The sequence below is a fragment of the Leucopleurus acutus genome (assembly GCF_964270905.1).
Source record: "Leucopleurus acutus genome assembly, chromosome: 10".
Classification (NCBI taxonomy): domain Eukaryota; kingdom Metazoa; phylum Chordata; class Mammalia; order Artiodactyla; family Delphinidae; genus Leucopleurus; species Leucopleurus acutus.
The window spans coordinates 2284600-2308062 of NC_139153.1; the positions used below are offsets into that span (position 1 = coordinate 2284600).

General features: G+C 47.9%; 1 protein-coding gene across 1 annotated transcript; it reads right to left on the bottom strand.

The window, feature by feature from the left end:
- Positions 1-1284: 1284 nt before the first annotated feature.
- RPN1 (ribophorin I) lies at positions 1285-18703 on the bottom strand. Its single transcript, XM_082848935.1, has 10 exons — positions 18382-18703; positions 15489-15553; positions 13703-14009; positions 10060-10269; positions 8855-9047; positions 7674-7773; positions 6747-6885; positions 6387-6506; positions 2962-3207; positions 1285-1843 (listed from the first exon to the last, which is right to left on the bottom strand). Exons 1-10 carry the CDS (start codon positions 18676-18678, stop codon positions 1661-1663), a joined length of 1860 nt encoding a protein of 619 aa, XP_082705061.1. The 5' UTR covers positions 18679-18703; the 3' UTR covers positions 1285-1660.
- Between the last annotated feature and the right edge of the window lie 4760 nt (positions 18704-23463).

A 23463-nucleotide genomic window follows, 5' to 3' on the forward strand; every position in this document is an offset into this window, starting at 1 on the left:
CCCGCAGCCTCCAGCTCGCCGTTTCCGCAGCCGTCTCCACGCCGAATATCCAGCTCCCACGGACGGTCCCACCGGGCGGCTCAGGCACACACCCCCCCTCACCAGGTCTGAAACAGAATTCATCATCGTCTTCCTCAAAACTGGCCTCGTGGAGACTTCCCCACATTAGGTGAATGGCACAGCCATCCTGCCACCCTCCCCACCAAGATGGAAGGCACCAACTGAGTATCACACGCTGATTTGAACATCTAGCTGATAACACAAGGGTGAGCGTATCAGGCGAGACCTCTGCCTCATCAGGGCTGGTCCAGTGATCACACGCGTTCCGACAGCGCTGGAAGATGTGGAGGACGGGTACAGGGTACCACAAGAGAGCACGACAGGATGGGTCCCAGAGGTCGTGGAAGGCTTCCCCGGGGCAGTACCTAGGCTGTTTCCTGAAGAACGAGCAGGACTTCACTAGGTGAGGCTAAGGCGTCCACCCTAGGCGGGGAGGAGAGTGGAGTGGAGGGAGTTGATCACTCAGCAGCCGATTCCCCCACATAAGTCTCTCCAGTCCATCCGTGTCCCTACATCACCACCCTGGCCCACGCCTTCATCTTCTGCCTGGGTTACAGCAGGCTGGCAGGCCTTCTCCCACATCTACTTATAGCCTTCAGTTCGTTCTCAGCCAAAATCAAAGCTAAGCACGTCTCTCATACACGGCTCGGTCTTCCCTTGACTTTAGGGTCAGGCCAAAAGCCTGGGCCGACCTGTAAAGCCCTGTCTTGTCTGGGCTCTTCCAGCTCCGCAGCCCTGTGTCATACACTTTGTACCCCACTCTCTGGACTCCCTTCAGGTCCTCAAGCCCCAGGGCCTTGGCACATGCTATGGCACTTTCTCAGGGAAACTTTCCCCATCCAGTGCTCTCCTGTATTTACCATCAGAGGACCCTGTCCCTCTTCCTTACAGGGTTCTATCAGTTTGTGACTATGAGTCTGTGTTGATCACGTGACTGTTCTCCACAAGAGCCATCTCTGCCCTGCTCATTGTTTCCTTAGTGCCCAGAAGAGCCCATGACACAAGCACTGTGACACCCCACCACTCTGTTCTGGGACCTTACCTAGGCCACTTTACCTTTGTGGCGTCAGTGTTCTAATATGTAAAATGTAACCAGTACTTGCCATGCAGACTTGCTCTCAGGAGCGAATCCATTATTTAATGGATAAAAAGCACTTGATAAAAGTACTATCCCCAAAGTTAAGAAATAAGTTATGAGAGGCGTTCAACAGAACAGAACAGATGTTCACTGTTCCAGCTTTATTTTCATTTGGTCACACATGCTTTAAAAAACATACACACACGCCTGTAAAATACCCAAACATCAGGAATTAGAAGGGCATAAAACAAGGGGCTTACAGGTGGAAAGAATATCCTAGGCTTCAGAACAAAACCAACTCAAAAATTTCTTTGTGCAACACACAAAAATATTTTGTTTTTAAAAACATTTAAGTTTTTTTGTTTTTTTTTTAAAGGAACATTTTAGGGACAAAAACAACTTGTATTGCCTGAGGCAGAGCCTGGCTTCTTTCTTCCTTGAAGGCCTTTTGCAAAATACAGAAGCCAGCATTTGCTGGCCTTGATGTTCACCACTCCCACCCTGCCCTCTGGAAGTGCAGGGCTACAGGGCATCCAGGATGTGGTCGATCTTGGTGACCAGCTCCTGTCGCTTTCCCGAGATGAGCTTCTCGTTCTCGATGTACGTGTCTTTCTTGAGCTTGCCAGCCACCAGCCGCTCGGCCTCCACTGCCGACTTCAGTACCAGCTCCTTGACCTGCGCGTCCAGTTTCTGCATTTCGCTCACCTGGCCGAGGCAAGAGCAGGGCAGGGCTCGAGTGTCCTCCACGGCCCCGCCCCACAGACACCCCCCCCCCGCCCCCGCCCCCGCCGCCCAGGGCAGAAGGGCTGCTGTGGGGGGAGAGGCCAGCTTCACCCCCCGTAAGGCCTGTTCCCGCAAGCTCTGGCCCCTGTGAGCCAGGCCCTTCACCACCCCCGGCCCCAGATGCGGAGAGACTGTAAGGACCAAGTGTGGAAACACCGACACCCCCCGGCACAGTGCCGGACACATGCAGGCACTCAGTGAACGTTCGTTCTCTTCCCTCCCACGGCCAAACTTGGCCAGGGATTTGGTCGGGCAGAGGGCCAACGGCCGCGGGCGGGCGACTCCTGTTAGCACCAACTGGGTGTCAGGCTGAGGCCTTTTATAGCCACATTGATTCAACACTCAACAAACACTTGTGAGCCATGAAGCCAGGCACGACGCTACACTGGAAAACAGCAGTGACGACAGATGAGGCATCGCACCCTCGGGAGCTGATGCACGATAAATACTTAAGCACACGGATACGTGGTTTCACAGAGGGGTGCGGAGACGGAGCAGGAGTGGGTGGGGGCATGTGGAGAGGGGCACCCCGGGGGCTTTCAGCCTCATTTACAGGCACCAAGAACTCATGCAGCACGTCCTAGGCAGGGTTCCCAGCGCTTCACATGCACTAACTCATTTCACATGACCGCTGTGAGCTCAGTAAGGATTAACAGCTCCCCCATTTTAGAGATGAGGAAACTGAGACACACAAGTTAGGTAACCTGCTCAGGTTCAGAAAGTCTGAATCAGAGCCTGGATTCAAACCCACAATTCTAAGTCTGGGTGCTTCTCCCTGCAGCCCGAGCAATCTGGAGCCTCGTCCAGTCTGGCCTCCAGGAGAGGAAGCAGCTGCTCTCAACACCAGTGCTGTGGAGGCCAGCAGCACTTCCTCCAAATCCATCTCACAACCAAGAGCCCAAATCTCGTTCCACCCCAAGGGTCGGCACCACGCGACGCGGCCATAACTGGGCGCGCCCACCCCACAGGCCAGCAGTGAGCAAGGCCACGCTGGGCGAGGCAGGAAGGAGCTGGGTGACACGGCGATGGCAGGCACTTACTCTGTCGCACAGGTCGGAGCCCTCCGTCTTCAGCCTGGACTGCAGCAGTGCCACCTCAGAGGCCAAGGCCTTGTGCTCCGTTTCCAGGCTCTTCTTGCCACTGTTGAGGGTGGACACGTCCCGGGACTGTTTGTACCTATTGACTGTCTCATCAAAGTGACGGTAGAGACCTAGTCTCTTGTTGACCAGGGTCAAGACCTGCTCTGTGATGCAGGCCACCTTCATCCTGGCTTCTGCAGCCGGATCCTGGGGGAGAGACACCGTGTGTGATGACATCCAGCCCTGAGCCCACTGCGACCTTCTCCTCCCAAGGAGCACCCACCACTAGCACACAAACGAGAAAAGCCACCATCTTGGAAAGTCAGAGAATCACACTCTTGCCGACACTGACCCTGGAACGGTTCAGCAATGGGCAGGACAGGGGACAGGAAGATGAAGCAGACGTTCACATCCAAGTCCAGCAGGACAGACACACTGGTATAAAAGGGATACTAATGCCAGGGTGCACCGTGAGAGGGGTATGAGGTGCTGAGGGAGGAGAAATTCCATCTCAGACCGGGGAAGACTTCCAGGACGTGTTTCCAGGACCTAAAGGATGAAGCCCAAGCTCCTTAGCCAGCCAAGGCCCTTCAGACGCAGCCCCATGTACTCCCCAGAATCCCTAACCAGTGGGCTACTGCAGAAGCCCTAACCGGGCATGCTCAAAGGCTGACTCTGGCCTGCAGAAGGTCGATTTGGCCCACAATTAGTTTTTTTTTCCTCAGTAAATTATCAAAGCTTTAAAATAGAGATGTATACACAGGAAATCAGTTGAATAAACTATGACTTATCCATACAAGAGAGTCCTCTGCAGCTATAAAAAAATAACAAGGAAGAAAGCTCTCTATGAACTGATATGAGTGATTTTCAGGATACGTTAGTTAAGTGAAAAAAGCAGTGAAAAATAGATATGCTGTTGCTACCTTTTGTGTACAAAAGAAGAAAATAAGAATATCTGCCTATTTTTGCAAAATAAACAAATCAGAAAGGCTACCTAGGGGACTGATGAAATTGTTCCCTACAAGGCAGGGTGGGACAGGGTGGAGGAAACCACACCATTTTCAAGTTCTCAATTTAGAACTGTTAGTGTTTTACGGTATCACAACCAACATTAAATATTACCAATGATGGAGGAAGAAACCAGAATAAAATTCAAGCATCAATGAACCTAATACCTTTCAAATGAGTAACCAGGGAAAGAAGAACAGAGCAACTACCTTGGGATCACAGACTCTGACACTATGGTCTCAATCTAAAGACAAAAAGAGGGCTTCCCTAGTGGCACAGTGGTTGAGAATCCGCCTGCCAATGCAGGGGACATGGGTTCGATCCCCGATACTGGAAGATCCCGCATGCCACGGAGCAACTAAGCCCGTGCACCACAACTACTGAGCCCACACTCTAGAGCCTGTGAGCCACAACTACTGAAGCCCAGGAGCCTCGAGCCCGTGCTCCACAACAAGAGAAACCACCGCAACGAGAAGCCCACGCACCGCAACGAAGAGTAGCCCCCACTCGCCGCAACTAGAGAAAGCCTGGACACAGCAACGAAGACCCAATGCAGCCAAAAATAAATAAATAAATAAATTTATTTTAAAAAATAAAGACAATAAGAACTGCCAAGAAACCTGGCGCTCTACTGGCAGGTTTGGTGTTTGTAGTGGTATGAGTGCAGCAACTGTGGAACTGTTCTGTTTTGTTTATAGACTTCAGCAAATAAACAGACACACTGATGTTGGGATCCAGGCAAAGAACCCTGCGGAGTTAGACTGGAATAACTCATATTTCAAATACCACATGTATTTATCGCCCGGCTCTGTCTGCTGAAAGGGCTGAGGAGCAGAGATGCTCCAAGAGCAGTGATCACAACCAGCTCCCAGATCATGGTCTCCAGGTACCATTCTGCACTGAAAGGAACCGGAGCTCCTCGGAGAAAGTACAAGATATGCCGGAAACGTATTGCTGCACACTACAATAAGGAAGTGCACAAAAATACGATGTAGACGAAAGACAGTCACACCTGGGACACTTGAGCATCAAAAGGAACGGCACAGTGGACAGTAATCCAATAAAAGAACACATGAATCCAAACGAATAATGAACCAACCAACCAACAAGAAAAGCTTTTCCTTATAGTAGAAAACCACCTACTAAGGTAAAAGGCACCATAGTTTTTCAGCCACCACAACTATCAGATTCAGATAAGAATTAGTAATAAATACTGTAACTGATGGGTGAATATATGATATTTATATAGCCTCAAACAGATTATGGATTAATTGCAAAGAAAAATAGTAACGTCACAGTGAATAAACCAAGAAAGGTACCAACTCAACCAAGGAGAGTCAGTATCACCAACCCCGGACCAAATGACATCAGGTACCTCCCGACGTGATGCACTGCAGACACAGCACCACTTCATAATGTTCTTGCCAAAAATGCATAATCTGCATTTTCAAGGAGAAACGTAAGAAACCTAACGTACACACAAGGCCGAGGAATGTCCCAGATTAAAGCAGACTAAGGAAATATGACAACTAAATGCAATGCATCATCAACTGAATTCTGAAGTATGAAAAATAATGGCTATAGAAGTTACCCTTGGGGCGATCAGCAAAATTTGAGCCTGGACTGGGTGCTGGTTGTTATTAGAGCAATGTCACATTCCAGACTTCGATCATCGTGCTCTGGCTGTATGAAACGGGGCCCTTGGGGTCAGGCTGTGCACACGCCTAAGTTTTCAAGGGAGGCGGGCAACTTAAATGGATCAGGAAGAGTACATACGACAGAGAGGCCAAATGTTAACCACTCCGTCGAGGTGAAGAGTGCACAAGAGTTCGTTTTACTATTCTTGTAAAATGTCTAAATGCAGAATTATTTTAAAACTCGGGATTTTTAAAATTAATATAGCTTAGGAAATGGGGATATGTCACAGTAAAAGCTGGACTCAGCCCTTCTGCGTGACAAGGTGAGCAGCTGCCCTGGTGGCACCCCTACCCCAGGGCAGCCTCACTGGTCTACGGAACCAGCCAGACCAACGTCCTTGCTCATTCGTACCAACTGCCACCCACAGGCCCCAGCGAAAGCCTGCCATGCTGTCCCACAAGCTGCTCCCTGAGCCAAAGGCCCCGCCCCACCTCTTCTGCCAGTCACTTCCCCGCGAGCCTTTCTGGGCACACGCTCTGCCCACCGCCTCTCCCCACGGAACTGGCCGCCAGCAGCAACCTGTCTCCTTCAACAGCGCATGTCCGTGACCACAGCAACAAAAGGAGGGGTCTCTAGGGTAACGGTCAGCTGAGGCCACGGGCAGGGCAGAGGCGTATGTCGCGCGGCCGGGCGCTGGGAAAGCGAGTCAAGCACGCACTGCAGACGGCCGAGTTGGGTACCTTTGTGATGGAGAAGTCCAGCCTGACGTAGACGATGACGGTGAAGAACAGGACGTAGAAGGCAGCCACCACCAGCAGGGGCTCCTGCAGCATGAGCACCTTGTTGAAGGTGTAGTGCACCTGGGGGGAGCCAGGAACACACGCTGACACACAGGTCCACCCAGACTCGGAAACCTGGGGGCGAAGGGGCCTCGCCAGGCCTACAACTGTCCGGACTGCCCCCGCCATCTGCCCCACCCCCGCCCCCAGAGGCAGCTGTGCCCAAACCACTCCAGGCAAGGAGGAGAGGATGGCAAGTCCCTGACCCTGCAGCCACTGTCCAGGGAGGAGGCCTGGGAGGCAGGGCTGTGGAGCGCATACCACCATGTCCTGAATGTGCTGCTCCACCAGGTTTTTCTTGTGGGCCACGATCACGGGGCGGCCAAACGTGTCCAGGTAGGTGTAGTGCAGCTCATCCGGGGCTCGGCTGATCTCATAGGGACTGTCCACTTGGATGTTTCTAGATGCCAATGGGAGGAAACAGCCTCACACAAACTGCACTGACCAACTAGGTTCACAGTGAGGATCCAAGGCCCGAGGGGTCTTCCAGGGTCACGAGTTCTACTCCACTCTGCTCCCCTCCCATCACAGGGAACACCCAACCCCCTGAGACCGCGGACCCACTGTCAGAAAGCCCTGAGCATGAGAATGTTTTGTCGCCCATGCCAAGGGCAGTGGGCCCTGTGAGTGTCAACTGGTTTGTGCCAAGCGGACTCCTAGAGACGCTGTGGCTCTGTCCTTTCCCAAGCCTGGTTCTTCACCTTAGGCCAACATTTGATGAGATCCCTTACCCTTCCAGATTCCTTCCTTTCTGCTCAAACTGGCCAAAGACAGCTCCCTCTGTTTATAACCATGGAACCCGATATACCATCTGAGACCACCCTCCCCCCCAACCTTCTGAACCTGGTGTGACATGCCCAGGACAAGACAAAGCCCTCTCCACTATCCCTCCCCTTCCTAGGAGCACAGCCCAAGGCCACCCAGCTGCCTCAACTTTGCGGTTCTTTCCTTTCGCCAGTCACCTCATCGGACTCAGGCCATCACTCTGGCCTGCTATGAATCCTGCCCCTGTCACAGAAAGGGCTGTGTTGGGATAGCTCATAAGTGCATCTTGTGCCCTCACTGAGTCAAATGTCTCAGTTTAAACTCCACCGGAAGCCCCTCCTCTGCGCCCTAGAACCCAACGTCCCACTGAGGTGCCAAGAGGGCACCACCAGGAAGGGAGACAGGAAGGGAGGTCAGACTCACTTGGCCCCTTCTGGCAGGATGATTTTCACAGTCAGAGAGTCTATCACTTGTTCGTCAAACACGTGGTCCACAAGCCTCATCTTCAATGCATACTGGTCTCCTGGAGGGTCAAGCAGACATAGCTGTGACTGGTTTTGTGCGTGTCTTTCTCCTAAGTAAAGTACTAGAATCTAGGCCCTGAACGTCACAAAAGGAGACACCAGCCACCACCGACTGTGTGCCTTCAATGAAAGAACACATCAGCTGAGTCTTGCTGAAAGGATCGACCTGAGTCTGATCAGGCTCCAGAGACAGCTGTTAATGGGCTAGAAATACAGAAGACAGAGGAATGTGCTGCCCTGCACTCTGACCCGCAATCGGCAAAATCCAGACCATGGGCTACACTACAAATAAGGTCAACTTCTTCAGCAGCTAAACCATGAGGAAAACAGATGGAGGAGGAAACTGTGGATTACTAGAGGTTGACAAGACAAATCAACTTTTTTGAAAAACGCAGAACTGGAGTATCTAGAGACATACAAGTAGGTGATAGAACGATGAAGAAATTCAAGAGAGTGTCTCCCAAAAGCCAGGACGGTGATCGCTGTTGTGGGGAAAAGAGGAGGTACATGAGGGCCTTCTGAGTGGCTGGCCAATTTCACTTTCTTGACCTGAGTGATGGTTACAAGGTGCTCCTCTTATAATTTACTGAACTTTACATTTGTATGATTTACTAGGTTTTATTTTGCATTAAAAAGGTTTTAAAAAGAAAGACTTGGAAATATGACAAAATGTTTATAATCAATAGTTCTGGGTGCTTGTGTAAAAATGTTTATTATTCTCTGAATTTTTTATTTTTTAAATATTTCAAATTTAAAGAATTTAAGCAGTTCCTTCTTATGCTAGAACTGGGGGTAAGAAGAAGCTTTTTACTGTCCTATGTGAATTGATTACCATACGCAGGTATCACTTTTACAACAGTAATTTTTACTCACCCATGAAAAGTTGTTGCTGATATCCCAGCCTTCCTAAGAATGACAAGAGAATACCCTCTCCCCATCTAAAAGGACTGGCAATTATCTCACACACACACACACACACACACACACACACACACACGACACAACACAAAACAAACCCACAGGAAATTAAAGAAAAAGACAGTCTTTCCCTTTTCAACTCCCTAACAATTGAAAACTGACCCAAATTATAGAGGTACTCATAGCTTGGGAGGTTGTAGCCGACGATGTAATGGGTCTTCCACCCGCCGAAAAGAGGAAAGCGAGGCCGGATTTCCATCTCTACGGAGTCATCCAAAATAAGAAGGTGGCTGGTGGAAACATTGCCAATCTCATCCCGATAATAAACATCCTGTGCAGCAGCAGGAAGGATGGTCTGCAAGAGAGTGAGCATGCTTTCTGAAGACTCCAGAAACGGACGCAGAGGAAGCGATCCTAAGTCCAGAAGAGACTTCCTGCACCAAGCTCTTCACCACATCACTACTTCATAGTATCCAAACTGTGAACAACCTGAGCAAAGTCTAACTTCCCCCCAAAGGCTCCAGAATATCTAGATGCCTCATCTGCTTCTCAGTCAACTTCGGTAAATAGCCAAACTCTTCTAAACAGTAAGTAACAGACTCATAAATACCTTTGCAAATGCTAAAGACTTAATACAAAGGTAAAAATAATCTAAGTTATTTTGCAGGCGAGCAAACTAAAGACGCAGGAAATCACAGGAAATCGCTAGGTGGTTTATGGTTTACTTATGAGAGGGGTTTCTCCACCTAATATTTTTAACTAATTTTTTTAAATCTTTACTTATTTTTAATTATTTATTTCCAAATCTGTAAGCAAATTTTGATAATTGAGAGGAAAATGTAATGCCTCTGTTCGCACAGTGAGCACTTCTGTAATACTTAAGTACGTGAAAATGCTTCTAGGATTTCATTTATAAGACAGAAAAAGATACAAAACTGTATACGCAATACGATCAAATGTTTTTTAAAAACAGCATTATAAAAGAAAAAGGAAATATATAAAAGTGTGTCAGCAAAACTAGTGCCTGGGTTTGTTTTTCCTTTTTCCATTATTCAAATTTTCTTTAAAAAACATGACTTACTTATATAAATGGGGGCTTTTTTTTTTGGCCTTGGCTAGTTCCCCAACCAGGGATTGAACCTGGGCCACAGCAGTGAAAATGCCAAGTTATAACCACTGGGCCGACAGGGAACTCCTAGAGGCAATTTTTTTTTTTTAACATTCTGTTGGTTCTAACACCGTCACTCAACTACCTGAACACCAGTCAATCCCAACCACTGTCCATAATTAGCTACTTTCAAAAAGCAAAAGAAAAGACAGATGTGATAGTCATACTTTCCCCAATGTCCAAGTCCAACAGTCCATACCTTAAAAGAACGGATGGAGGAGACTCCACTGTCTGGCTGTCTCTGGTAATCATAGCGCGAAAAAGGCCCCTTCAGCACAGCCCCTGTGTGCTTCAGGTCCACGTTTTCCTCCACAGCAATGTTACCCCAGTGGGAGACCTCGATGACTCGGGTCATGCTGGTGATGGTCAGAAAAGGGCTGTTGTTCTCAGAATGTACTTTAAAAGTGTCCTGGAGAGGAAGGAAACAAGCAGCTCAAAGTTTGGTGACAGAGGAATCAACACTAGCTTAAAGCAAATTGATTGGAAACAATCAGTACCAGGACGGTTAAACTGTGACACATCTAATGTATGCAACAGAATGGTTAAATTGTGCTGTCTCTAACGTAATGACATGGAAATATTCACGATATATTATTAATTGGAAAGATAGAATACACAAAGCTGTTTTAGGTTCCAACATAAACATCATTTGTTTTACAAACAAAATTGTCTATACTTATTATTTTATAGCGACTATGTGAGAAAAAGAAAACAGAACCTGAACTGAGATACATGAGAATCTCAACACAGATAGGAAACAGAATTACAGATTATTTCTACTTTCTCCTTGTAGTTTTTATTTTCCAAATTTCTGCAAATGAGCTTTTTAAATTGATTTTTTAAAGGAATTTTTACAGTTTTAAAATAAAATAAAATCTTAAGCTGTAAATAAAGAAAAACTGTAACTAGGAAATAAATATAAGATCTAACAGAGAAGACATAACCTCTCACCAGTGAGCTAACAAATAACTCATAACTGAGGGAGACACGTAGCATTACTGGATTGTTCTAACCTGAAGAAAAGTCATCCAGAAAAGTTCGCAGAAGAGACTTTTTAAGATAACATTTATGGAGTTGACATGTATGTATGTATCAGGCACTCTTTATGAGCTCTGAATAAGCACATAATTTCATTGAATCCTCAAAACATCACAACGAAGTAATTACTACTTATCCCCAATTTTACAAATAAAAAACCCAGAGGCCCAGCAGTTAGTATTAAGAAATCTTTCTGGTCACAGATACAGATTGGTGGTTGCCAGAGGCATGGGTGGGAGAAATGGGTGAACTGTTTTGTTTCTTTTTAATTTAAATAAACTGAATAACAAAATTTTTTTAAAGTAAAATTACAAAAAGACCAGAAAAACATCAAATTAAAAAGCTTTTGTACAGCTAAGGAAACTACCAACAAAACGAAAAGGTTGCCTACTGAATGGAAGAAGATATTTGCAAATGATACAGCCAATAGGGGATTAACATCCAAACTGTACAAAGAACTCCTACAACCTGACATCAAAAAACAAAGGACCCAATTTACAAATGGGCAGAGGATCTGAATAGACATTTTTCCAAGGAAGATATTCAGAGAGCCAACAGGCAAATGAGAAGATGCTCAACATCACACATCATCAGGCAAATGCAAATCAAAACCACAATGAGGTACTATCACTTCACATCTGTCAGAATGGCTATCATCAAAAGATAATAAATAACAAGTGTTACTGAGGATGTAGAGAAAAAGGAAACCTCATGCACTGTTGCTGGGAATGTAAACTGGGGCAGCCACAACAGAAAACAGTATGGAGATTCCTTAAAAAATTAAAAATACAACTACCATATGACCCAGCAATTCTACTCCTGGGTATTTATCCAAACAAAATGAAAAACACTCATTAGAAAAGTTATATGCACCTCAAAGTTCATAGCAGCATCATTTACAACAGCCAAGATACAGAAGCAACCTAAGTGCCCATCAATAGATGAATGGATAAAGAAGATGTGAGATACACACATACACACACACACACACACACACACACACACACACACACACACACACACACACAGTGGAACACTACTCAGTCATAAAAAAGAATGGAATCTTGCCATTTGTGACAACATGGATGCATCTAGAGGATACTATGCTAAATGAAGTAAATCAGAAAAAGGCAAATACTGTATGATTTCACTTATATGTGGAATCTAGAAAACAAATGAACAAAATAGAAACAGAGTTATAGATATAGAGAACAAACAGGTGGTTGCAACAAACAGAGGGGAGAAGGGGGTCAGGGAGGGAGAGAAATAGGTGAGGCACATTAAGAGGTACAACCTTCCAGTTGCAAAATAAATGAGACAAGTATGAAATGTACAGTGTGGAGAAGTCAATAACTACGTAATATCTTTGTATGGTGACATATCCTAACTGCACTTATGGTGGCGATCATTTTGAAATGTACAGAAATACTGAATCAATATATTGTATAACAGGAATAGTGTTGTAGGTCAATTACACTTCGAAAACCAAAAACCAAACAAACAAACTCATAGAGAAAGAGATCAGATTTGTGGCCCCCAGAGGCAGAGGCGGGACAGAGGGAGAATTGGAGGAAGATGGTCAAAAGGTCCAAACTTCCAGCTGTAACATAAATAAGTACTAGGGAAGTGACGTACAACGTGATAAATATAATTAGCACTGCTGTGCATTCCATATGAAAGCTAAGAGAGTAAATCCTAAGAGTTCTTATCACAGGAAAAATTTTTTTTCTATTTCCTTAACTTTTTTAAATTTTAATTTCACAGCCCCTCGTTCCATATAATTTATATATGAAGCACCCAAAACTGGAGCCGAGGTCTGAACAGCGTCTATTTCTTTAATTTTGTATCTGTATGAGATGATGCACGTGCACTAGCTCCTGCGATCATCACTTAATGATATAAGTCAAATCACGACGCTGTACACCTTGAACTTACTCAGGGCTGTATGTCAATTTAATCTCCTTAAAAATGGAAGAAAAAGAAAAAGTTAAAGGCCAAAAGAACCAAACAAACACCTTTCTTTCCCAAAAGTCCAAGAAGTAGACAAGATAAGGTTATTTTGTTTTGCTATTTTATTATAATTGTAGTTAACAGCATTTAATGCCAACACCGGCACAGCTATGGGGAAACTGGCAGTTCCATAGTGCTGGTGCCGTAATACATTGGCTAAATTTTCTGAAAAAGCATTTGGCAGTACAGCAAGAGATTTTTAAATGTTTATATGCTTTGATTTGAAAACTTGTACTTCAAAAACTCTATCCTGAGAGTACAGAGCAAAGAAAAGATAGAGAAAGGACGGCTGAAGCATTGTAGCAATAGCCTGACAACCACTGAATCTCAGCGACAGATGGCTGTCCGTTTACGATACTCTATACTTCCGTGTGTTTGAAACGTCCCATAACAACATCTTTTTTACGCCTTCATCACTCCCTGTGCCTTTAAGGCTCACGCCCTAGGCTCAGCAACACCACCAGCAGCTAACCCCAGCCACCAGGGCCAGCACAGCTCAGGTTTTCCCATCCCCGCGCCTTTGTCCCCCCATCGCCTCTGCCCAGAATGCCTGGTTTCCTGCTCCCCCAACTCCCACCTCCTTTAGAAAGCCCTCCTCAAGCCCCAGCCTCTATCTGAACTCCCAGAATGAGGACAGTGAGCCCCATGGAGTCACTTCTCGGCAGGTTAAAACTCGGGGGATGATCTGACATGGTGCTTTGGATTCCCACCCAAGCTCCTCAACGCGTAGTCACCCCCGCAGGAGATCTGTCCCTGAAGCAGACAGGGGTGGCCTGGACTCCACAAGGGCCCACCTGACTATAGGCAGGGACATCGCGGAAAGGTCCGTAATCCAGGAGGTCCTCGGAGCGCGTGGGGTTCCCCAACTTGGTGTAGCTCTCCACGTTTCGGGAGGCGAGTTTCACACGCATGGTTTGTGTCTTCGTCGGGTAGGGAGAGTAGAAATAATGGTTCCCCTCAAACACCACAAACTGTTTCTCCGACTGGGTGATCTGGGTTGGATATGGCTGAAGCACGTGGGTATAAACGGCTTCCACAATGACTGAAACCTTGGCCCCGGGATCAAGAGCGACTGGGAGCTTGACGGTGAAGAATCTCCCGCTGGAGCAAGGATGAGGAGAAACAATTAAGAGACCAAGAAACTGAAAAGAGTACAGCAGCTTAAAATCACAGCAAAATTTTGTACCAAGGTAAAAGCAGTTACTTCTAAGAGATCACCTTCAACCTATTAATTTAAGCCTTTTTTAAAACTTATTTATTTGGCATTTATTTATTTATTTTATTTATTTTATGTTTGGCTGGGTTGGGTCTTTGTTGCTGCACGCGGGCTTTCTCTAGTTGCAGCGAGCGGGGGCTACTCTTCATGGCGGTGTGCAGGCTTCTCATTGCGGTGGCTTCTCTTGTTGCGGAGCACGGGCTCTAGGCGTGCGGGCTTCAGTAGTTGTGGTGCACGGGCTCAGTAGTTGTGGCTTGCGGGCTCAGTAGTTGTGGCGCACGGGCTTAGTTGCTCCACAGCATGTGGGATCTTCCCGGACCAGGGCTTGAACCCTGGTGTCCCCTGCATTGGCAGGCAGATTCTTAACCGCTGCGCCACCAGGGAAGTCCCTTCCTGCTTTTTAACGTGTGTTTGAAAACTATCCTTAGTAAAGTGTTTTAGAATAAATAACAAGTGCCAGGCCCCGTGCTAGGCACTGAGGTTAGAGCAGAGAAGGTGGCAAGTTCAAACCCAGGCTTCATGTTCAAAGAGCTCAGTCTACCTCCTGTGAAAAAGCATCACTGTTGGGCTTCCCTGGTGGCACAGTGCTTAAGAATCTGCCTGCCAACACAAGAGACACGGGTTCGAGCCCTGGTCCGGGAAGATCCCACATGCCGCGGAGTAACTAAGCCTGTGCGCCACAACTACTGAGCCTGCGCTCTAGAGCCCGAGTGCCACAACTACTGAAGCCCGCGCACCCTAGAGCCTGTGCTCCGCAACAAGGGAAGCCACCGCAATGAGAAGTCCGCACACCGCAACGAAGAGCAGCCCCCGCTTACCGCAACTAGAGAAAGCCCGCGCAGCAACAAAGACCCAATGCAGCCAAAAATTTTTTAAAATAAAAAAATAATAATAAAATAAAATAAAAGGCATCACTTTCAGCGCCGTGAAGGCTGGCGAGGAGGTGTGGTAAGGCTGTCTACCCCTTGGAAACAGGACGGTAGCCAAGCAGCGATGGGAGGGTGTCTGCTGAGGCAACCAGCCCGCAGGTCCCACCCACCAGTTTCCCATCTGTTGGCGGGGGATCCCTACCCCCATAGATTAGAGACCTGATCTGGCATGGAAGTAACTACTTTCCTGTTGTGAAACACACTGCCACTCTCAGGGGAGTCCAGTTTCAGCACTAGGAGTCAGAAAAGACATCATAAACGGGTCCAGAATGCAGGGAGCCTGTCGCCTGCTACCACACACTCTACTAACTGAGACAGCCTCTAACACGCTGGGCCCATTCTAAGCGACTCTCCTAGTTATGATTCCAGCCCTGATGTGATAACCTACAACCAGACAAGGCAAGACAGACACAGATATGCTGACCGTTACCTTACCTTTTACCCTTAATTTTGGTTTCTCGTACTTCCAGATTGTTCTCTTCCTCATCCTCTCCCTTCACCTGTAAAAGGACAAAGGAAGTTATTCTTTTTTGTCTTTTAGTCTCTGAATTTTGAGTCAACAATTAACTAACTGCCGCAGAAGTCCACATTAAAACATTCAAACCACCAGAACTTTGCTGGTTTCAGTAACAATTTTTCAAGTGAAATACAAGAACACTGTCAAAAGACCTACTTTTGCACTGAATAAGCTGTATGATATGCTCTAGAAAATCATATTTTCCTGAATGATCAAATACACACATACAAATTAAAATTACGCTTCCAAATACAGTTTACACTTCCAAATAGAAAGGCCAGAAAGGTTTCTTTCTGGACGTTTTCTTCTTCATTTACATTCCAATATGGCTATGCATAGAAAAAGTCCCAGTATTGTTTATTACTTTTATTTTTTCATTTTTTATTTTGGCTGCGTTGGCTCTTCGTTGCTGCGCAAGGGCTTTCTCTAGTTGTGGCGAGCAGGGGCTACTCTTCGTTGCAGTGCGCTTCTCTTGCTGCGGCACACAGGCCCCAGAGTGTGCGGTGCGGGCTTCAGTAGTTGCGGCGCATGGGCTCAGTAGTTGTGGCTCAAGGGCTGTAGAGCGCAGGCTCAGTAGTTGTGGCACACGAGCTTAGTTGCTCCGCAACATGTGGGATATTCCTGGACCAGGGCTTGAACCCGTGTCCCCTGCACTGGCAGGTGGATTCTTAACCACTGCACTACCAGGGAAGTCCCTATTTATTGTTGTAGAAGAAAAGTCTCATGCATAACCAAAACTGATTTTAGTTGCGCAAAAGAAGTTAACAGCGGCAAAAGCAATGGCTACTGTGTGGCACACTCTTTTATTCTTATCCTTCATTGCAACCAGCTGTGCAACCAGGAAAAGGATGCCAACTCCGGCAGGCTGCAGGGTCTTTCTGAGAAAGAGCAGGCATCTTGAATGAGACTGTGGAACAGATTCTAAGGGAAAAACTTACACACACAGCACTGATCTCTTTGCCAACCCAACCTCCACCAAAAAAAAAAAATTTTAAGACCACCTTTTAAGACTGGACCAGTGATTCCCAATCGGGTATACAAAGCTATAATGAGAAAGCTATTTGTCATATTTCAAAAAGCCTAAAAGTTATCATACAATCATCCTCAACAAAGGTGTACGGCCTAATAAAAACAACAAATTTCACTACTTTTACTAGAATCCTATCACAGTGGGAACATTCTAGTATACTTGTGCTTATCAGGAACTCTCATTGTTCAGTTATATGTTGATTTGTCTTAAGAAATATTTATTATCACTTCTAAATATTTATTAGATTCAATGTGTAATCTAATAAAAGGTTAGAGAAACAAAATATTTCAAATATAGGATCCAAATGAAAGCAAAAATAGTAAGATAAGTCTTTGGTAGTAAAAAGACAAGGAACCACTGGCTCCTAGTCGATAATCATCCCGGCCTCCTCTACCAGCTCCTAAACTTCTACATGTAGTGTCGAAGATAATTCACTGAAACAATTTCTAGCAACCTCACCAAAGCCTCCCAGTCAGTTGTTGGAAAATACACATCTCTTGGTTAAGTTTATCATCTAGTTACGTTTCCCATTGGGATAGGGGTACAAGGGAACACATACACCCGTTTGACTCATCTCGCTCTTGGACTACAAATCAAAAAATGGTTCTGAATAAACCTGGTGATGGGACTGCAGGTTTTATACCCCAACAGAACCCTACCTCACACCATCTAGGCCACAAGAGGCAATGTCGTACAGTGAAGAACACACACACACACACACAAAGCGTGAAAGAAACTAACCTGACTCTTTATTCTAAGACATCATGTAGGTTAAACAACTTAACCTCCCAGACTGCAGTCCTCATCAGCAGTAACAGTACACCTCGAAGGGCTCTTATGAGTTAAATGAGAATGTACTTAAAATACCTACCACAATACCCGACACAAGGTAAATTCTCAGTTAAGACACCAGTTAAGCGCTCTCCGGCATGATGGCCAGATAGCTTCTGCAGTCGTCTTGTTATACTGTGGCAACCTCACTAAATGACAACTTGCTTTTATAAAAGAATGGGATTTAACATTCAGAACATTCAAATGAAGTTTTAATCCATCCTTCCACAAACCTTTAAGTAAAACTGCGTGTTTCATCATGGACAAAGCATGATAAGGGAACAGGAGTCATTTCGGAAGAATGATCTCCATAAAGGTAACTTTATAGCTCCAAATTCAGCAGTCAGGTATGCTAAGAAGAAATACGACACTGGAATGACTATTCTCCAAACCAATTACTGGGTAATCACTTAATGGATGCTGTTTAAGGAAAACAGTAATAGAAGGCAAACCTCTGTATACATATATTCCCTCTATTCCCAAAGCCAACACTCCTTCCTTGAGAGGCATAAAAATGACCACTGAAATGCATGGAAGAACAGAAGCAAAGTTGGGAGGCATTTACTGCGTTACTGTAAGAATGAGAACCGGTCGGGGGGAGAAAGAGAACTGGACTTTCCCTTTCTGTACTGTATTACTTGCACGAGTTTTTAAACTAACTTTAAGGAAAAGGAAATTTTTTGAAGCCGCCGTTCGCAACCGTAAGAAGTGCGTTATATTAACAGCGGTTTCAAACGATTCCAAACTTGGAAGCAGGGGAGCTGCTCCATTTGCGATCGCACTGGACGGAGCCCAGCTCCCAGGCGAATCCGCGCTCCGGCCGCACCACCGCGCGGCGTCCCCGCAGGCCAAGGGTCCAGCCGCCTGCGCCGCCGGCCGGGGCTGACGTGTCCGGGGCGGGGACGGGCGCCGGTCCTCCCGGCCGGCCCGTGTCCCCGGGCCCAGCTCACCTGCACGCCGAGGTACGCCAGCCGGGCCTCCAGCTCGGGCTCCAGAGCCAGTAGGAAGGAGGCGACGCGGGGCGAGGAGCTACCGCCCGCGTGCGCCAGGACCACCTCGGCCGTCACCTTGGCCAAGTGGCTGCTCAGGTCCACAGTGCGCTTCACGTCCTCGTTGATCAGCGGCGGCGCCTCCGCGGAGGCGCGGCCCGGCGCCGGGGCCCAGGCCCAGATCAGCAGCAGCAGTGGCAGCAGGCGAGCTGCGGACGCCTCCATGGCCGTGACTGAGCTAGGCCGCGGGTGGCCCATCCGCGCGCGTACCCCGTGTCCGCCACGGCGCAGCCGCCCATTGGGCCCGCTGGCGCCCCAAGATGGCGGCGCCCAGGGGCGAGGACCCCGTCTCCATGGCAACGGGCGGCCCGCCGGGCGCCTGCTTGCGTGCACTGGCCGGTCTCAGGTCCCTGGAAGGCGCCCTGGTCTCCCCACCGCTCTCCCACAGAGGTAACACTGGCAAAGATAAAGGAGGAGCACAGACTGCATCTGTCCACAAGAAGTGCTGATGATGAGTGAACGGTATGTTACTTTTTAGCTTAGAAAGTACTGCCCCCTAATTCTCCGTTAACATGAAGCCATTTTCATTCTCTTTATTAATTCATCCTTTCACTCCCTCAAGAAACATTTATTGAGCTTTAAGTTGCATACCCATCCGAAAGAGAGGCAGTAAGACATCCTTTTAACAGAGAACATACTTTTGATGTGGAAGAATGAGAGGGAAGATGTCTTGTAGACGGTGAGCAGTCTGGGCCACAGAACTCCACAATCCTTTTGAGGAACTTGCATTAGTTCCGTTTGGGGGAACGAGACCCAATCTAGGCCAGACTACTCGCTCTCCCAGAAGCTGGAATCTGAAGGCAGCAACTACACCTGAAAACTGCAGAACTGATTCATGTGCGCTGGGAGGCCTGCAGAGCTGGCCAGGGTCCCGCTCTGATCCCCAGCTTCTCCGTGTCTGCTTCTTCAACGCCTCCCACTCTGGAAGCACAGGCTCTTCTCAAAAATAGAGGAGGGGGCTTCCCTGGTGGCACAGTGGTTGAGAATCCGTCTAACGATGCAGGGGACACGGGTTCGTGCCCCGGTCCGGGAAGATCCCACATACCGCGGAGCGGCTAGTGCCGTGAGCCATGGCCGCTGAGCCTGTGTGTCTGGAGCCTGTGCTCTGCAGCGGGAGAGGCCACAACAGTGAGAGGCCTGCGTACCGCAAAAAAAAAAAAAAAAAAAAAAAAGAGGAGGAAGGAAGTCATTCCACGAGGCCATCATTACCCTGATTTCAAAACCAAAGACATAACAAGTGAAAATAAACTACAGACCAATGTGGGGTTTTTTGTTTTTTTCGATAAATTGATTTTATTTATTTTTGGCTGCGTTGGGTCTTCGTTGCTGCACGCGGGCTTTCTCTAGTTGCGGGGAGCGGGGGCTACTGTTTGTTGTGGTGCGCGGGCTTCTCATTGCGGTGGCTTCTTTTGTTGCTGAGCATGGGCTGTAGGCACGCGGGCTTCAGTAGTTGTGGCACGTGGGCTCAGTAGTTGTGGCTCACGGGCTCTAGAGCGCAGCCTCTGTAGTTCTGGCGCACGGGCTTAGTTGCTTTGCGGCATGCAGGGATCTTCCCAGAGCAGGGCTCGAGCCCGTGTCCCCTGCATTGGCAGGCGGATTCTTAACCACTGTGCCACCAGGGAAGCCCCGAAACCCCCAGACCAATGTCTTTTACGAATATATGTGCAAATATTCTTAACAACATATTAGCAAACCAAATCCAGCAACATATAAAATTATATACCATGATCAAGTGGGCTTTCCCAAGAATAGGAGCTTGGTTTAACATCCAAAAGTCAATTAAAGTAATACACTATAATAATAAAATAAAAATGAAAAAGAAATGAAGATTCCCAGATAAACAAAAATTGAGAGAATTTGTTGCTAGCAGACCTGCATTCCAAGAAATAATAAAGGGAATCTTTCAGGCTAAAATGAAATGACACTAGACAGTAACTCAATTCCAAACGGCGGGGGCGGTGGGGGGGGGGGAGAGTACCAATCAAGGTAACTACGTCGGTAAATATAAAAGACAATATAAAGTACTTTTTGTTTGTAGGGTTTTTTTTCTTTCTTTCTTTTTAATTCTGATTTAAAAGACAACTGCATAGGGAATTCCCTGGCGCTCCAGTGGTTAGGACTCAGTGCTTTCACTGCGGGGCCCAGGTTTGATCCCTGGTTAGGAAACTAGGATCCCACAAGCCGAGGGGCACAGCCAAAAAAAAGACTACATAAATCATTAATTATACACATTATGTAGATAACAAGTGCAAAGGCCTGATGTTCCTGTTCGCTTTGGTTTGTGTTGTCCAGCATGAATGTCACTCATAACATTAAGGACGATATTTGACAATTTCAGTGTTCAACAGAAAAATACGATGAGGTTTCCTTCCTTCATTTCTTCCACGACAAGGCAATAATACCTGTGCATTTGCGCACCTGGCTTCACAAATCTTGTCTATTTCCCAAGGACAGAAACGGCATCTTCCCTGGGTCCTGGACTCTCGCCCAGGAGTGTGATGACGATCAGGATGAAAACTCTCAGACTTGCCCTTAACTACACGTGCTGCCATTAAGGTGCTAACTCATCACCTATGTGGGAACTGATACCAGATACAAAGGTTATTTTTGCACTTTAAAGAGAGGTCTCCTGAAGCTCTGGAATGCATCCAAACAGGAAGCTACCCTGATGGAATGGGAGGTGGTCTGATTGGTGGATTGAAGCAGGTAGAGCAGGTAGTTATCTAAAAAGTCCTCAAATCACTGTATTTGCACTTATGACATAGAATATAAGTGCTACGCATCTTGGAAGTGTGAATCCCAAAGACGTCTATGAAGGAGGACAAGCAGGAGCCCTACAAGGGAGGCCAGGCTGCCAGGACAGAGCCAGGGCTGCCTCCGGGGCACTGCCCAACCAGTCAGGTCCCTGAGGGCTGAGAGAGCTGATAGCCAGGTCTACCAGAACACCAGTCCGTGGGGACCCATCACCAGCCACAGATAAGGGACAACTTCTGGGTGGGCCTGGGGATGGTTCTTCCCTGGGCCGTCTCCATAACCACTGCCGTCTGCTTCACGGACCCCCTGGACACACTCCAACGTGTCGCTGGCCTCGTTCAAATAAGCAGGTATGTTCATGCCTCGTCTGCTCCGCGGGAGGCCCTCTGCAGAAGCTTCCTCAGCTCCCGTCATTAATTTCCCCACCCCATGCACCACGCTGTCCCCACTGTCCTTTACCACTTCAACGCTCCCTGCCCAGGAGGATCCTCCAGGAGACCTGTGCAGACCCCGGGCAGCCCAGGGGCCATCCGCACGGGGTTGTTATCACTACGACCGATGGAGAAGAAACGGACGTTAAGAACCAGGTACTGTCATCCGAAAACTCAATCCTCGCAATAACCCCCCGATTAAGTAATGTTACCCACTTTACAAAAATAAAGGGGGGACGGATCTCCAGGTCATCTTCACCGGGGTTTAGCAGAGTGGGCAAGGAGGGCGCGTGTTCTCACCCGTAAATGGTCATAACAGCACGGGCCTCCCAGGAGGGGGCGAGGTAACAGACCACGCAGACCCTCAACCCACGCGATCCCAGCCCGCAGCCCCGCGCCATCGCCGTTGCACACGCTCGGGTGCCACCCCAGCCGCGACCCAGCTCTGAGCTCACGTCAATGCCCCACCCCCAGGAGACCCGGAAGCAGAACTCCCCGCAGGTCAGAGCTGGCGGCGCTACTCCGGCGCCGCCGCCAGAGGGCGCTCACGCCACCTTTGTTGGCTCGCGCCTCACGGGTCAAGTCAGCGGCCGGTCCCGGAAATGGAGGGCTTCGCCGTACAAGATGTACAACATGGCGGCTTCCTGTGTGGCTGTACGGCGCGCTGAGAGGCTGGCCTGTTTCTGGGACACGCGGGGATTGTAGCAGGCTCCTCGCGAAAGACGGCTCCCGCGGAGTTTCCCGGTGTCTTTGTCGTCGGGTAGGTGGCCGAAAGTAAGAGATGGCGGCCCCCACTCTGCGTGGCCGGAAGTGGAGGCGAGTGTGCGGCGTGGCCCGTGGTCCGGCCGCTGGCGCAGGACGCTCGTGCTCTGCCGCGGTGGGGCGGCCTTTGGGGCTCCCCGCCCTTCCCGGGCTCGGCTTTGGGCCGTCAGTGCCCCGCGGCCACGTTAGGGGTTCCCTCTCGGCCGTTTAGGGAGGGGCACCGGTGCCCTCAGCTGCCTCGCGTAGACACGAAGGCTGACCTTCATGTCTTGACCACGAAACCAGGAATAACCAGGTGACATGAGTTAGTCCGTCCTCTCAGAGGAGTGACCTGCGGTCGCTAGAAACCGCAAGACGGTTCCTACAGTAATGTGGACCCAACCCCAGCAGACACTAAGTGAAAAAAGCAAAGCGCAGAAAAACGTGTGAGGATGTGCATTGTTGGCGGGTTTTGGGTGTTTTTTAAAAAGACCCACGAGGATACAGATGCCCACGAGCTCGCACAGGCAGAGTCCCAGCCGAAGGGCCGAAACGGGCGGTGAGGAAGGCAGCAGAGATGGGAGGACGGGGACAGGGGCGGGGGAAATAAGTTTGGGGATATTTGAGTGTGTGATCTAAATACACCAGGTCTTTTTATGAGGTTATCACATCATAAAGCGAGAAGGCAACGTTTTAAAAAAGTAGGTTTTTTCAGCTGGAGCCACGGTGGTTAATAGATTCATGAGATTGAATTTGTGAGGATAAAATTTTAGAGGTCAGTACTGTAGTATCAATACTTGCTGCAAAGGTTTCGAACAGATGAGACGACCTGAGTCTTGAAAGGGAGATTTTTGTTCTTTTTGCTTTTGTTTTTGCGGGGGGGGGGGGGGGGAGGAGGAGCCGGGCAAACAGAAGGCGCTCAAGACCGGTTTTTTGAATGAATGAATGAATAAATGCCTTTTTGCTACAAGCACATATATTTTCAGTAGGTTCAGTTGCTGGTATATTTTCTGTGTTTTTAGGGTTAGTACCATGGAACACAATGGCAGCATTGACT